This window comes from Symphalangus syndactylus, chromosome 1, assembly GCF_028878055.3.
Source record: "Symphalangus syndactylus isolate Jambi chromosome 1, NHGRI_mSymSyn1-v2.1_pri, whole genome shotgun sequence".
Lineage (NCBI taxonomy): Eukaryota > Metazoa > Chordata > Mammalia > Primates > Hylobatidae > Symphalangus > Symphalangus syndactylus.
Window position 1 is genome coordinate 10,394,260 of NC_072423.2, and position 16,867 is coordinate 10,411,126.

The following is a 16,867-nucleotide window of genomic DNA, read 5'->3' on the forward strand; positions in this document are numbered from 1 at the left end:
AACTTTGTGCTGATGAGACAGTAGTGGAGTGTGCGTTTCCTACAGGGCAGACCATTCCCAGGCCGGGGGAAGCCTCCAGCCTGCGCCGGGCCGTGGGCGCCCGGCCCCCTCCCCGTGCCGCGCAGCCCCCCGAGCCCGGCCGGCGCCGGGGCCCCCGCGGGGCGAGCGCGTCCCGGGCGCGCGCGGGCGGCGCGAGGAGGGGGCCGGGCGCGTGGTGGGCCCCGCGCGCCCTCGCGCGTCCCCCGCGCCCGGGCGCAGCTGGCGCGGTCGGTCTAGTGCAGCGCTCGGCTCCGCGCCGCGGGCGCTCGGCTTCACCTTCAGATGCGCGGGGCGTGCGCGTCCTCCTCCCCAGGCCCGCCGCCTCCCCGCCAAGGTAGGGGCCGCGGGCGGGGGGAGGGCTGCGCCGCAGGGGCCGCGGACGGGCGGTGGGCGCGGGGCCCGGAGCCCCGACGTGCCCCGGACTCTAGTGTGCGCCGCTGGGGGTGGGGGGGAAGCGCTGCGGAGGGGGGTGCGCCGGGGAGGGGCCCCCCGGGCGCGAGGAGGGGCCCCCCGGGCGCGGGGAGGGCTACTTGGCTTTCCGTGTGGGTAGTTGCTCTGCTCTGCAATTCCAGGATAGGGGAAGATGCAACTTCGGGCGGCGGGGCGAGCGCCCGGGAGGTGGTTTTTACCGCAGTGGAGGGGCGGGGTGGGGGCCGGGGTGGGAGCGCGGAAGAGGCTCTGGCTTTGTACACTTCGTCAAAGGCGACGCGGGAGGAGGGGAGCTCGGATGCTCTCTCCATCCATTAGGAGACAAAGAGCAAATTGCCTTACTTTAAAGTAAAACGCTCCGGCTAATGAAGGTGGGTGATGGGGCTGCGGGCCCGAGGAGCCGCTTCAATTATTAAGGGTTTGGCGGATGGGATCGATGCCTGTGGGCACCGCGCGCTGCTGCCTAGGGGACGTGTTTGCGTGGAGGGGGGGGTGGCCTTGTTTTTTACGGCCCCCTCCCCGGCTGCCTGCCAGTCTGCTGGGAGCTTCTAAGTGACCCTAACATTAAAGAAGTGAGAGGTCCTGGAAGGGAAGTTCGGGCGGGGGTGGGGGTGGGGGCGAGGGTCTGGCATCGACTCGGAGAGGGGTGGGCAGGGACTCCTCGGAGCTGCGCCCCGCCGGGTGCGGGTAGGGGAGGCCTCGGTGGCGAGATGAACCCGGGTGTATGAAGGAAGAATGCGGTGGGGTGTGTGTGGTTGGGCGGGAGGTGGGGGGAGGCGCCTCCGCTGCCATTTCCAGGGAGAACTAACAGACTGAATAGTTACGATCAGTATTTAGATTAAACCGCCTCAAGTTTTAAAGAAACTTTGTATGAATAAGTTTGTTAAATGGCAGCTGAGTGGGGTATTTAAAAGCAGCAGTTTATGTGTGCGGTGAGGAAAGTCAGTGGACCCCCGCAATTAGGGACCAGAGGGAACCAGCCTTTTATCCGAAAAATGTGGGTCTGTAAGTCAGCCCCCTCTATTATCAGCGTTAATAAGCTTCCCGCAGCAGACCGGGAGCTCTGGGGGCTGTGTGTGTGTCTTACTCATTCCGCTGATAAAGAGTCACTGGGTCTCCGGGTGTGCAAAGATCAACTTGCGCAGCCCTCTTTTTAAATATATCCATTCTGTGCTTTATTTAATCCAGATGCACAAAAAGCCATTTGCTGCTGCATTGTTGGTTTACATTTTTTGAAAAGGCGACTGGTGTAACCTGTGGAATTTGAAATGCAAATAAGAGCCTGTGGGAGTAGAGGCAGAACAGATCAGCATTTATAAAGTGGGAAAGATTTAATGTCTTTGAAATCATTGCAGGGGAAGAAACTGGAGGGGGAGTGTGATTTTTCAGGGAGTGAATTGTGACGTCAGGTCTTTTTGGAAAAGATGTTATTTTTAAGGTCTGAAACCCGGGTAGGTAAAGTGCTTACAGGAAAAACAGATTACAAGATTAACATCTGTTAACATGATCGTTTATCTCCAGCCAAAAATAGGTCAGTTCTTTCTTAAGGAAACACGATTGCTGGCGCATGCTTAAATAGTAAAATCAAAACGGCGAGTTCATAAATTAGGAACGAGCGTTTGTTACCATCTGACCTGTGAAGAAACATTTTTTAATTTCGAGATCAATGGAAGGTCAAAGTCCCTTTTCGGTGTAGAGAGCAACTCTTTCCCCTGCGTCGGCCCCCGCCCCCCGGCCCCCCCCCCCCGCGGAATGACCCCTCCTTCTTACTCGGAGCTCCCTTTCCGCCTCCACTCCCTTCGTTAATTTCCCGTTCTATCCTTTGTGGAAGTACAAAATATATTTAAATGGATATCGTCTGACGCCTCCCTCCTTAAAGAAGGCAAACTCTGCGCAGATGGCTAACTTTCAGAGCTCTGCTGTTGTTTTACCATTAAATGAAACGGTAGGGAGGAGAGGAGGAAAAAAAAAAAAAGGAAACAGCTTTGCGAAGTCTCCCTGCCCCCTGGGCGTGAGTGACGGCTCTGCTGGCCAATCCGCAGCGGCTTTCTCCATCCCGGAGGTAATTTGGGGTGTGAGTGTGTGAGCGCGCGCGCGTGCATGAGTCCATGTGTCTGCACACTGTGAAGTCTGGCCAGCCCCGCGCATCCGCAGGCTTCTGCATTTACACAGATGTGTGATGTAGACGTGGACACGCTTTTATTCGAGTCAGTTCGGCTACATGGGCACGCAGCAGCCCCCATGGAGCGCCTCCCCCTCCGAACGTTCTGTGAAGCGTGGGATTTAGAAGCACTTTCGGATTCAGGTCGGAACCTGCAGAAGGGGAAGAAAAGAGGAGGGCTGTGATTGTTTCTCAGCAACTGGGGACTCGAAACGTGCGGTTTCTTCGGCCTTGGTGCCCGGGCAGGCGCGCTCTGGTGCGTTTTTGGTCCAGATGATGATGGAGCCCACTCGCCCGGGCAAAGCGAACTGAGAACGCGGATTGCTGAAACCGATGTGAACTCCGTAGAAAAGTGAAGGGCAGCAAGTGTCTTCCAACTTCCCATTTTATTTTCTCACTGGGAGTTGATGCTTAGTCCCTGGCAAATTCTAGAAGGTGAAGCGCTCGTGGCTAAAGTTTGGCTGCCCACCCGCCTCTTGAACGTTGCGCCCTGGCTGCGTCTGCCTCGCACAATGGGCGTATTCACGGGCACAGCCCGTCACCGGCCACCCCACGCTTGCAGCTGACTTACTGTGGCACCGACTTTCCCAGGAATATCGGTAGTGATGTGTGTGGCTCGCGTAGTACGCACCTCGGGAAGCGTACGGACCCGACCTGAGCCGAGCAGCATCTCCGTGTAAATGTTGGAGACGCGGTGTCTTCCGGGAGCACCGCGGAGTTGCTGCGCTTCTGTACCCACCGGGATGGGGATGATGCAATGGAAAGGTTAAGGACCCACGTGCCCACTTCCTCCCCGGAGACCCCTGCAGGGAGACCCCTGGGAGGGACTAAGTTCATGCGCGGGTGTGCCCGGCCACCAGGCTGCGCAGAGGTCACCCGAAGGTGCGTGGGCGACCTTCGTCCTCCCCTTCTGCAGGCAACTAACTCGGTTACGAGGTAGCGTCCGACCCCGCGCCTTCCCTCCCACTCGGGCCATTTCCGCCCCCCAGCCCGAGTTCCACCCGATGCTGCTCCTCCCCAGTCTTAGGAGCTGGCGGAACCGGGACTGGGCAGCCCTGGGAGGTGTCGTTGGATTAAATCATTCCTATTTCGGTGTGTCTGAGCAGCAGCAGCGCTGGGGCGCTACTGGGGGACTTGGGGCGCTACTGGGGGACCTGGCGCACGCGCGGCCAGGGGCCGGGGGCGAGAGCGCAGGGCGGCCCTGTGGGTTGGGGGCGGGTCGGGGCGGGGGGACTCACCTGCCCGCCCCGGGGTGGGGGCGGTGGCGGCTTGTTGCTGGGCTGCCAGGAGGAGGGCCGTGGGCGGGGCGGGAAGGGGCGGAGAAGCACGGGGAGGGCCTGGCCCGCCGCCGCCGCCCCCTGGCGCCCGCCCCCCGCCCCCGTCATGTGGAGCGGAAGTCACACGCCTGCACTGTAACCCAAGAAGTGAAAGAGACGGACCCACAGCCCAACTTCGCACCATAACAAAGGCGGGGGTCTGTGCGGGCCGGGGGGCGGGGGCGAGCGGGGCGGCTGGGGGGAGCCGGCGGGGGCGGGAGCGAGGCCTCGAGGAGGAGAGGGGGCTGCGGGGGAAGGGCAGGCCGCGGGGTTGAGAGGAGCGAGCGGATGGGGGTGTGGAGGGCCGGGGCTGGGGCTGGGGCCGGGGCCGGGGCCGGGGCCGGGGCCGGGGCCGGGGCCGGGGAGGGGGGCGGGTCCGGCCCGGAACTGGGGTCTGCGCGGGGCTCCGGGCCGGGCCAGGCGGGGGTCCACGCGGCGGCGTGGACCCGGCTCCGGGGGCCGAGGCGCGGCGGAGGCCAGGTAATTGGTTTCTATTTTAAACTTCACTTTGTTCTGGCGGAGGTGGGGCGGTGGGAAAGGCGTGGCCCCGAGGACGATTACATAAGTGTTCACACCTGAACCGGTCCTGCGCCCGCGAGCGGATTTGGGGTGGGAGTCGGCGGTGGGCACCCGGGCTCGGGGCGCCTCGCGAGGGGCTGCTGCGTGGGGGTTTTGTGTCCTGCGTGTGTGACCTCACAGTGTCTCGGCAGTAAAGAGGCCGGGGATGGCTCTGTGGACTGCCTGGGAAAGCCCAGATGTGCCCGTGGGCGTTGGGCTGGCCTTCCAGGGGTGTCCCCTGCGTAACAAAGGACGGAGCCCTTGGACCCTCCGGTCCACTCGCCGTGCTGGCTTAACCGGCAAGTCACAAAAAGGAACTTTAGTGGGGATCCTACTTAACACATACAGCAGAAAGCCATTGCCCCCGTCAACCTGCCATGCAGTCTCGAATCTTGATTGAAGGTGATTTAAAAGCTGAGTGATGTACGTTCAGCATGGGGCTATGGAGTAAATACTATTAAAGATAATGACCCGAGTAGATGTGAGGGTGGTTAGCCTCTCAAAAGGAGCTTTTTCAGCTTATTTTAAAAGCCACCCTATTAATATGATTGAAGTATTTTGGTTTAGGGATGTGTTACTTAAAAGAGCTAGGCATGCATTTGTTATTTGATAGGGTACTGGCTTCTGCCATGTAAAATTAAAAGAGCTCATTTTATCATTTCTTTGTTCCAGCTTCATTTTCACTTGCATTCTTTGATTATGTCGTCAAGTAACTGTTATTTATATTTACACAGACCAGCCAGAATTAAATATGCCACATACCACTAATGTGCATGGGTCTGAGAACCCCTCGTCCCCTCTTAGTAAAACTGGACAGTGAAGTTGCGTAGGAGCCTGCCGTGGTGTCAGGGGTTTGAGAGTTGGGTTACTTGTAGGAGGACATCTTTAGTTTCACAGGAGTGACCCCCATGGCCATCTTGAATGGGCTGTGGGATGAATTGAACTCGGTGTAAAACTCACAAGTATTTTGGTAATTGAATTTGAATTTTGGTGTGTTAAGGTACAAGCATGTCTAATGTTTTTCTTAATTCATTAATAGGGCTTTGTTTTCTTACATTTGATAATTTGAATATACTGAAACGCCAGAGCGCATTAACCTTCTAAAAAAAAATAATCCCGGTGGATCTGTAATAAAACTAACCAAGAGGAATGGGAATGCCTCTCTAGAATGAAACACAACACCAAAATAGCAGGTTTAGTAGGTACAGCGTTCAACAATGCAGAGAGAGGTGGGAGTTCTGCTTATTTTTATTTCTGAACGCTTTTGTTTATTAATCTTTCCAAATGGCTTAATATCCTGAAATACACTAGATCAAGAACTTTAACTTTGAGAAATGTGTCTGCTATGAATTGTTGACATCCTGAGAATAGTTTACCTCACCAATGTTTTCCCATTGTTATTTGTAAACAACCTTCAGAGTCTACTAATTTAGAGATTGTTCCTGGAACCCTGAAGTCCTACATTTCTAACTTTTTTTTTTGTAAGATGTTGTCCCAGAGACCAAAATTGACTAAAGGGAATGAGAGAGGTCTTTGAAAACAGGTCACAATGGGAAAAGCACTTTGTCTCCACTTTCATAAATGAAACTTTTAATTCCATTTACGTAACTTCCCCCTACAAGGAGATATTTGAGTTTTATAAGTGAAGCATTTGATGTGATTAAGTTTAGCAATGTATGTGAAAAAGGAAAGGAGACTTCTTTAAAGAATACTTTGAAATGAGGTGTACTCCAACAGATGGTTTTCAGTCTTACCAAATGGGGAAAAATGATAATGTGACCTAGCAATTTACGTAGAGTTTAGTCATGGATTATTCTTGAAAAACCAGTACTCAGTGTATTGGGTTGTTGTGGATTTTTATTTATTCACTTTCCAGGATACGTGTTGGTCTTATTCATAATTTAAGAGAAGGAATCTTTTAAAAAGAATTTGGTGGGAGTGGTTGTAAGTCAGACTGGAGACTGTGTTTAGAGTTTCAGCTGCATTATACCTTAATGCTGTAGAGATAGAGACTGAAATATAAGCTGACTGCATTCTGCAGCAGGGAGCTTGTCCAAACGTGTGCGCTTTCCTGTATAATATGCTTGTTTAAATGTTGAAGACATGCATTATTTTGTTTTTTGCTGTATTTCGATTTAGGAGAAAAGGACTTGTGTTAATTACCTAATTAAAAGTGGTATTTCGCGTATTACTAGATTTCTAACTGAAGAAGGCATTGCTATTAAATGTGCAGGAAACACTTATCAGCTTTCTCTTTGGTTTTCAGCTGGCCAAATTTAACTGGAGATGTGTAGCTTTCTCAGTGATAGATGTGGATTTAATTATTAGTAATAGAACTCTAATGGAAGAAAGTTAAATTTATTTGATTAGCTGCATGATAAATGTGTGAACTTGGAAGTCACATTTCTTCAAAAGCAGACATCTTTCATGCTGTAAATGTTTATACATTTTAGTGCTTGAATAAAGCTATTCTGACACAATTAATTCTTTCAAAAATGCATCTCTTTGCTGTCCCGACCCCTCTCCCTCAAAAGTTCTAGAAGCTGTGGGAAAAGTTCAGTTGCCTATCTTACTGAACGTAGTCCAAGGAATGCCCGTGGGTTTGTTCACTGCTCAGGGAGCTGGACGTGTGCCGCTCTGACTTCCTTTGCACATCCTTGCTTCCCTGAATTTGCATTTATTGCCTAGCTAGCATCCGGCAAAAAGGCCTTTCCTGGCTGCCTGTGAATTGGCACCTTGGAGCTTCACTTCCAGCATTGTTAATGGCTAAACGTGAAGGACTAATTTTATCACTGTATTTAGCTCACAGGGCCTTGGAAGCGGCCCCTACTCTGTTGTTGGGAACTGCATCTCATTTAGATTTGCATTTTTCAAGTGAATTGTAGTGTCAGGCTGTGCATCCGTTGTGGGGTCTGAGTGGGTGATGGTTGGAATACATCTCCCTGTGTATGAGAGAGGCACTGAGGGATGTGGAGGTTCTTGGAGGCAGATGGAGGTGGGGGCTGTCGACAAGCCTCTGTTTGTGCAGCAGTGATTATTTGGTTGTTCGACTGTTTGGTTAGGTTCCCTTTGGGCTGGTCGCTAACTGGTGGCATGAGCTGACAGTGTAGCTGTTTCCTTCTTCTCCCTCCTCTCTTGGGGGCTCTCCTCAGTCCTTCCACCTGACTGGCCGAAAGTGTAGTGGCAGCAGCCTATTGCGAGAAGGTATCTAGGGGCCATAGAGGAGACAGCATTTTTCAAATTCAAGCCCTGTCCTCAGTTCCCTCTGGTCCCAGGAACCAGTGAGTTTGGGAGTGGGGCAGGACATTCTCTTTGATAGAGGAATGACCTCTGCCCTCAATTAAGACCACCCTCCCACCCACCACTGGATGAGAACTATCAAAATCGTTCGATTTTCAGGAATTTTGAAAAGTCACAAACCTATTTTAAGAAAAGAATCATGTCAAATGTTTACATTTATGAATAATTAATAAAATTAACCTTATGGGAGGAAGAGGAATAAAGAACAACTTTTACTATGACTTTAGAATGTCTCCTGTTCTTTAAAAAGTATCTTTATTTTAAAATTAATTTTTCTAACTGAAGAATATTTTAGGGGAACGACTTAAATAGCTATAAGGAAGGATACATTTATAGGGGCTATAAATGCATCGTTTGTGTTTGAGATTTCTAGTATCCACTACAGTGTATGAAGTGTATTTTAGTTGGACTGGTAAAAACCAGCAGTTGCAACTGTCTGTTTTGCATTCCTTATGCTCTGCATCTGGCCACACGTGACTTGAACAGCTGAAGCTTCTCTTTCCAAAGCTAGAGCCATCATCGTATTTATGTCTAGCCTGAGATGTTTTCCAATGGTATACATTCGAATTGTAAAGAAGCGTAATTTGTGGCTCTCAACATGCCTTAAAAGTCATTTCCAAAAAAGATCTGGCATTTAATCTTTAATTCAAATGGTACTGAAAATTATGAAGCAGGAGTAATTAGAAATACAACTATTTTTAGAAAGCAAACGTAAATATATGTTAAGTAATGACTAAAACACAAGCAAGAGAGTAGGAAAAATTATTTAAAAGACAACTATGGTAGGTTTAGATACATCTTACCATATACTGTATTTTGACTACGTTAATTCTGGTAGATTTACTTTGTATTCCTGTTTCTGAACCTTCCCCCCCAACCTTGGTCAGGAAGTAAATAAAGCCTATAGAATCTCAGAATTTACTGGGCCAAGAAGAGATATATATCATATGTAATTGTGAAATCCAGACAGTTCCTCAACTGAGTGGTGAAAAGAGGATGAGATGTTGGTGTGTTTTGTTATTTTCAAGGCAGAGGGAATCTGGTGTTTTTTTTTTTTTTCCTTCAAAACCAGGTAGACAACGTCTCTCGCCGCCCTGGGGAGTTGCTGGTGCCGGCTCAGCCTCCAGGATGCAGCTGTCCTGTTATTTTCTTGCTTTTCTAGGAGATAGTGTGCGTAGAGGAAGATGTGTTAGTTTTCAGGACACAGTTAAAGACAGGCTTAAAAATCAAGGTTCTCTATTAAAACTGTAATTTCTTGTTAATGGCTAAGAATTAAAAATTTTTCAGCGCTGTTAACACTTGAAGAACTCTAATCCCCCACTCTTCCCATGTGAAAGTAAAGGATATTTGTTTAGGAATTTTTTTCTTTGTCTCAGAAAAGGGCAACGTGTGTCTGTCTTTGCCATATGGTACTATTTAACCTATATTGCATGAGCTGACGAGACGCTGTGTTTGGGCATTGATTTATTTTAGCATTTGAGAATGTTCTTTGAAATTTAGTACAGTAAATGATGCATTGAAAGTTGTACAGAAAGGTCGTTTGTGGCTTTAGCAGATTCTTTCTCAGTTGATACTTAAGGGTGTAGTGAACAAGTTTCACTTTTTTTCCCCCGATACAATTTTTGTGAGAAATAGTTTGCTATTCAATGCTGAGTGACTGTGTTAATTCAGGAAAACATAGACTTGAATATGAGTAGTTAAGACTTCTGCTGGTTACAAATAAGGCTAAGAGTTGGGCAGGTCAGAAAGAGAAGATTCACTGTTTAGTTCCTGATTATTCTGGTGATTTTAACCTAGAGCAAAAAAGTATGTTTATTATTATTATTGTCGTAAAGACTTAGCTTTTGTCCCCATTTTTTTTGTTTTTTTTTTTAAAGAAATGAATTAATGAACAAATGGACAATCCTATTTAATAGTTCCCCTGAGCTTCTGTGGCGTGGCCCAGGAATTATCTACAGGCAGAACTGAGATGTTTTCACTTAGGCTATGTTTTGTTTACACATGCTGGTTTGGGTTTTTGGGTAGACCTGTGTTGAATTCACAGGGTGGCTGTTATGCCATGTTGCAGGAATTTATTAATATGGAACGCCACAAAAGATTCCACCTCCATTTTTAACATTCTGTATGGCTGTTGAGTTGATACCAAAGCAAATGTGTCTCCAGACACCTCTGTCTTGTTGTCTCAGTCTTGTTAGCTTTAATCATCCTGTTTTCTCTGTTTTACGAAAGAAGTAAACAAATTTCTACTCATCCACATGTGTGTCCCCAAAGCAAGGCATATGTGGACTGAAAGGTGGGCTGGGGCTTTGCTTCGAGAACGTGAGCAAAGAGTGTGTGAGTGCACGTTGCCTTTGGTGATGCATCATTTATATTGACATTATCAGTGACACGGACAGAACATTTTTATGCCAGTTTGAGAAAATACCATCATTCACATTGATAATCATATTCCCCCCAGATTTAGATTAATCATTTCAAAGCTTTTCATGTCTTTAGCATGACCATTAGCATAATGATGATAATTTGTCCCTTCGAGTAACACCAAGCATAATTTAAATTAACGTTATTGTGTTGAGTGCAGTGCAACCCCAGGTGCTCAAGTGGCTTCCTTTTTTCAAAAATGGCTTTTTACTTTTTAAAATGAGAGGCAAGCAAGATGATCTCATTCCTAAAACCAACTTAAAAAAATAAAAGTGTTAATAAATAAGTGAATTCCTAATGTAAAAGTGCTTGCCGTAGCAACATAAACTTGGGGACAATTTTGTAGAGTCATGGGATTAGTGGTTTAGTGGTAGGATTAAAATTAGCCTCAGTAAATTACCCTGGTGACAGAAAAGCAGAATCTGTTAATGGTTTTACAGGAAGATTGGCTTATCAGTTATTTTCTAGGTTGATGAAAGATTATGGGCTGCTAAGAATTTGAACTTTAGAAAGTAAGCTTGATTTTCCTAATATTTACATATTTTAAAGTATAGGTATTGATTAAAAAAGAAAGTTATTACAGTTAGAATTTGGGATTTTATATGTGTGTGGGAGATGATTTACAAACTAGGTTTTTTGCTTAACTGTGAACATTAAGGGGGCCGTCGAGAGTGTGTGTTTTAGGCAATCCTTAAATCCTGTCCAGGGGAATCCTACAAGGTGATGAAACTGCATCTTCTTGGCCCGAGCAGGGTTAGGGCGGCCGCCATTTTAGAGTATGGTTTTATATTGTTAGGAGTGTTACGTTGACTCGGTCATTAAATCCTGTCCAGGGGAATAGTAGACCATTTTGGAAAGCATTTTAGATGTTTTGGACCCACGAAAACTCCATTTGGATTCCTGCAAGGTGGTAGGTGATGAAACTGCACCTTCTTGGCCCGAGCAGGGTTAGGGCGGCCGCCATTTTAGAGTATGGTTTTATATTGTTAGGAGTGTTACGTTGACTCGGTCATTAAATCCTGTCCAGGGGAATAGTAGACCATTTTGGAAAGCATTTTAGATGTTTTGGACCCACGAAAACTCCATTTGGATTCCTGCAAGGTGGTAGGCGATGAAACTGCACCTTCTTGGCCCGAGCAGGGTTAGGGCGGCCGCCATTTTAGAGTATGGTTTCATATTGTTAGGAGTGTTATGTTGACTCGGTGTAATGACCGTGAAGGAAAGCATTTGCTTTCATGCTTGTTTACATTTCTTTGTAAATTTACATTATTTGTATTTGGACTTGTTTTAGAAGGTTAATATAGAGAATCATATATGTGTTATAACTGCAGGAAACTTAGAGATGATTTTTGAGTGAATCCTGACATTTTACAGGTACTGAAATGCAGAAAGATTTAATAACTGAGCCAAGGCCACAGGAATGGTGCAGAGCTCAAATCCAGGCGTCCTGATTCCCAGCTTAGCCTTTTTCTCCATACACTGTGCTGAATGCACAGAATAAGGGGAGGTGAAAGTCCACTCTGAAAAGGAACTTGGTAAGCGTGTTGTCATGCTGAGTTAGCACTGCCAAGTGTGGACCTGGCAAATAACCAGGTGTTTAGGGCAGTGTAGGGAGAGCCCCTTTCAGCTTCGCTTGGATGCTTAGAGCTTGCTCCACAGAGAAGAAACATGTTGAGTAAATGTTTGCATCTTTGCACGGGGATATCGTGCGAGTTGGGCACTGGACCAGTTGTTGCTGTCTGAGGCTGCTGTCACATGGCAGCGCTCAAGGAGGAACGTGGAAAATCTGGTCACCAAAGACCAGGCAGCTGTCTGCGCAGATTCCCAGCCCCGCAGTGGGTGCCAGGATACAGGTTTTCTTGGGAAACCCAATGGTTATCACCAATAGTAACATACTTTTATAAGAGTAAATACAGAGTGTAAGTGACCAACGTGGGATACAGAAAATCCTAAAAGAAAAAAGTCACCAAAAAATCAAAGGGAAAGGGGTCGGAGAAGACCAGGTCAGTTCTGATAGACGGCTGGGCCCTGAGACTCACCTTCTTAAGCCAGGAAGATGAAATGCGGGTGGGCCAGCTGACGGGGGACATTTGGCACCCATGGGTTCTCAGTGTGGTGCGGCAGATGACCCGTGACAGACAGACAAGATGCCGATGACGGACAGATGCCGATGACCGACAGATGCCGAGAGGGAGCTTACCACAGGAGTGTGCAGGGAGGCGGCAGAGACAGACTGGATCATGGCAGGTGCTTTCCTCTGAGCTCAGCTTTGGTGCCAGTGGACAAGATGGCCACTAAGAGGAGGTGTTGGGGACCCCAGAGAGCTGAACCCAGGGAAGCGTGCATTCTCCTCCTTTCTTTCTCTCCGATGGTCGGATTGGCTGGGTTGAGCTGTGTCTGCCCCGGGTTGCTGTCTGGACTTTTGCAGATTATTAAACACCTCCTGGAGGAGTCTGTACCCCGCCTGCCTTCTCCAGCAAAGCAGGCAGCTGGGCCAGGGAGCAGGTAGTTTTTCTTTGTTGTGCAAGAGCCACTTAAGAAACAGTGGCCTTTGCATTCTCAACATGAGCAAACGTAGCCAACACCCTAGATTTCTTAAGAGGAAAAAAATCAGTAAGTTTAGAATTTTTTTTTCTTTTCTTAGGATAGTACTGAGTACTTTTCATTATTTACCCGAACCTATATACTAGGTGATTTTGCTACCTTTCTAGACATTACTCAAAATAGGCCAATGTAAATGAAGAAATGTAAAGACTTTCTTAATCAGTGTAGTCATTTACGGACTTCATCCTGCAGGCCGTGGTGTGAGGATTTTGGCAGGCTCATTTGAGTATCTGGTCATTGAAATCTCACTATTTGTATGTTGGTAATAATAGTTTGCTTGTTTCTACCTATTTAATTGCATGAGGGAATGAAGTGTGCACGTAAGGTCACACGTTAGATGCAGACAGATGCTCCCTAACTTACGACGGGTCTGCCTCCCCAGAAACCCCATCCTAAGTTGAAAACGCTATTAAGTCGGAAATGCATTTAATACCCCTCAGTCTACTGAACATGGTAATATAGCCTCACCTACCTTAAATGTGCTTGGAATGGGTAAATGTTAGCCGATAGTTGGGCAGGAACACCTGGCAGCGCAGGTCACCATGAAGTACCGATGTCCACCCTGGAGATCGCGGGGTTGCCGCTGCCGGGCCTGTCGAGGGAGCAGCTCACTGCTTTCTGCTGACTGCCTGTGGCTTCCTCACCTGGTAAAGTTGAAAAAGTGTAAGTCACACTTTCCTAAGTTGGGACCATCTACAGTCAAATACAAACAAAAATAAAGAACGGGCAATGGAATAATAGGTCGCGATGAGGGGAAAAGCTGGATCACATATGTACATCTTAGGATTCCCTCCCGTTGGTAGATGTGAATCAAAACTTAGGATGTGAGCTTTCTGGCACCTAAAACAAAAGGCAAAACATGGCCGTTGATGTGTTGCAGTGACTCTCAGGAAAAAAATGTGTCAGTTCTCTCATGAAGGAAAAGCCTCTTTTAGCATTAGCGCTAAAGTAAACTTCTAAACGCTGACTTGAATACTGGTTGTTTTAATACAGGCTATATATTCTTTTTTGTTTGTTTGTTTTGTTTGTTTTTATTATTATACTTTAGGTTTTAGGGTACATGTGCACAATGCACAGGTTTGTTACATATGTATCCATGTGCCATGTTGATTTCCTGCACCCATTAACTCGTCATTTAGCATTAGGTATATCTCCTAATGCTGTCCCTCCCCCCTCCCCCCACCCCACAACAGTCCCCGGAGTGTGATATATATTCTTAGACAGTGCCTTCAGTAACATTCTTTTTTTTTTGTTTTTTTGTTTTTTTGAGACGGAGTCTCACTCTGTGGCCCAGGCTGGAGTGCAGTGGCGCAATCTCGGCTCACTGCAAGCTCCGCCTCCCGGGTTCACGCCATTCTGCTGCCTCAGCCTCCCGAGTAGCTGGGACTACAGGCCCCCGCCATCACGCCCGGCTAATTTTTTGTATTTTTAGTAGAGACGGGGTTTCAGTGTGTTAGCCAGGATGGTCTTGATCTCCTGACCTTGTGATCCGCCCGCCTCCGCCTCTCAAAAGTGCTGGGATTACAGACGTGAGCCACCGCGCCCGGCCCAGTACCATTCTTAAGGCAAACTCTATTGTAGCTTTTGCAAAGTAGTTCCTTGTAGCTACTTTGATACAGAAAGCTAAGGGCATAAGAACAAAATACAAGGTATTGAGAGCTGCTTTTTGAATCACTATGACAGTATGATGTAAGTTATCAACATTACCGGTTTCCATTAAATTAATAGAAATTTTATTTTCATTACTAATGACTTACGAACTTGAATCAAATTGGGCAAATGCCTTAATAACTAGTTCCTCAAATAAATAGCCCACCAGGACTCATTTCCTTTCAACAGACATTGATCAAGTGCTTACTATGAACAGAGCATTATTCCGAGTTCTTTATATGTGTTATTTAATATGCACAGGTCTTAGGAAACAGGTCGTAATTCCCACCCCCTTTTAATTCCCAGCGAGAGGACACTGAGGCCTGCACAGGTGAGTAACTTCATCAAAGTCCCACAGCCAGGTTATTAAGCAGCCCACCTTTTGGGCCATCTCCCTGAGTGTCCGACCCTTGTCATGCTTGTTACCGTGTGTGGAGTTCATGTCATTTTGGTCTGAGCCATTTGGGATTATGTACCTTTAGAGATGACGCTATGGGAGACCAGGGTCCCTCCACCCTTCCTCTTTCTAGATGGCTGGGGTTTCTGAAGCATTATCCAAGAGGGGCTTGGGACAGGCTGTCTGCCTCTTTGGGGTCCCCAGCCTGTCTATGGGCCTGCTCTGTTCTGAAAATAGGCAGAAGTTTTGAGTCATCCATCACAAATGAGAAACTTAAAGAGAGTGATCTAAAGAGAATTTGATGCCAAAAAAATTCCTGGGTCAGCTGTAGCCATCCCAGTGAGCTGGTGGGACTTGGTCCCGTCCTGCCTCTGACCAGGCTCAGTGGCCTTGGATCCTAGGTCAGCTCCTGTGCAGTTCCCATGAAGCCCAGAGGGGCTTGAGCCACACCCTCCTCAGCTCAGAAACCTGGGTCTGTATTTGCAAAACTCCAGGGCAGGGGTCAGCAAACGTTTTCCATAAAGGACCAGATAGTATTTGATAGGACCTGCCTCACAGCTTGAGAGCAGCCCAAGGCAGCCTGGCAGCGAAGAGATGGACTTTATTTATGGACACTTGACATTCGAGTTCCATGCCATTCACGTGTCACAAAATACTTTTGATTTTGTTTTTAATCCCAACCATTTTAAAATGTAAAAACCAGCCGGGTGCGGTGGCCCACGCCTGTAATCCCAGCACTTTGGGAGGCCGAGGTGGGCGGATCACTTGAGGTCAGGAGTTTGAGACCAGCCTAGCCAACATGGCAAAACCCCGTCTCTACTAAAAATACAAAATTAACTGGGCATGGTGACGGGTGCCTGTGATCCCAGCTACTCAGGAGACTGAGGCAGGAGAATCGCTTGAATCGGGAGGTGGAGATTGCAGTGAGCCGAGATCGTGCCACTGCACTCCAGCCTGGGTGACAGAACGAGACTCTGTCTCAAAAAAAAAAAATGTGTGTGTGTGTGTGTGTATATGTATGTGTGTGTGTGTGTGTGTGTGTATGTGTATATATATGTAAAAACCAGCCTTAGCTCACTGGCTGTACAGAAACAGGTGGTGGGAAGAGTTTGGCCCGTGGGCCTGCAGTTCGCTAACCCAGCGCTCTAGGGCAGTTTTGCCCAAGAGAAGTACCATGCATGCTACGTCTATCACTTTACATTTTCCCAGTGATCACATCAAGAGAGGTAAAAGCAAACATGTAAAATTAATGTTAATGATAGTTTTATTTAACACAGTATATCCAAAATCCAAAATGTTGAACATGTAGATGATAAGAATTACTGCTAAGTTTCTTTTTGTTCTTTTTTTTTTTTTTTTTTTACACAAAATCTTAAGTGTCCGGTGTGCATTTTCCCTTCCCAGCCCATCCCAGTTTGGGCCAGCCCCACTTGGCAGTCTTATAGGATGGCACAGCTCTGGGGGCGCCCCACCGCAAACCGTGGCCAGGTGCCAGGGTTGAGTTGGGAATCTCCAGGCAGGTTCCTCTGTTTCTGATTTCTGCTATTTGTTTTCAAACCAGGACACTAAGGGAAGGTACATTACTTTGAAACTGTCTCTGGGGGATCCCAGCAGTTTAAGGGGAAAGGGCTCTTTTTTAATAACCTCAGGCTCTGTCCCAAGTGCCACAGTGGTGGAAGTGTCGGGGTCCTGGGTGTGGAGGGGAGGCGTCTCTTCAGGAGACCACCGGGCAGGCAGCCAGGAGGCCAAGGGCCTGACCCTGCCAGCGTCTGCCCCTCTGCACACTCTTGCAGCAGAGGGCCCCTGTATTGGTATTTCCCATGTTCCCTGCACCCAGGTCTCCACTCCTGGTGCAGCATTTGATAACTCAGATTTATTAGTTCCAGCATTGTGGGTCTGCAGGAAGGAATCTTGGTGTGGCTGTGAATCTAGTTCCACTTGTGGTGTGACTTCTGGCCCGTTATGAACGCCTGTGCATCTTCCCTCCATCTG

The 16,867-nt window shown here is 47.9% G+C and overlaps 2 protein-coding genes across 18 annotated transcripts in view; one reads left to right on the plus strand and one right to left on the minus strand.

Moving 5' to 3' along the window:
- Positions 1–16,867, plus strand: part of ZNF516 (zinc finger protein 516) — a 171,166-nt gene that overhangs the window by 33,874 nt on the left and 120,425 nt on the right. For 2 of the 17 annotated variants that reach the window (XM_055296177.2, XM_063620777.1), the window contains exon 1: positions 706–839. The exons of 3 other annotated variants lie outside the window; for them this stretch is intronic. The gene's annotated coding sequence lies outside the window, so the exon portion shown is untranslated. Of the gene's footprint in view, positions 1–7; positions 31–243; positions 374–705; positions 840–2,222; positions 3,566–3,992; positions 4,104–16,867 lie in introns of those variants that run through there. 12 more of the 17 variants (XM_063619199.1, XM_055296170.2, XM_063619952.1 and 9 more) reach the window with 12 other exon arrangements.
- LOC129488086 (uncharacterized) lies at positions 2,370–4,014 on the minus strand. The gene is made up of 3 exons (XM_055289820.2): positions 3,868–4,014; positions 3,201–3,358; positions 2,370–2,781 (listed from the first exon to the last, which is right to left on the minus strand). Exons 1-3 carry the CDS (start codon positions 4,012–4,014, stop codon positions 2,370–2,372), a joined length of 717 nt encoding a protein of 238 aa, XP_055145795.1.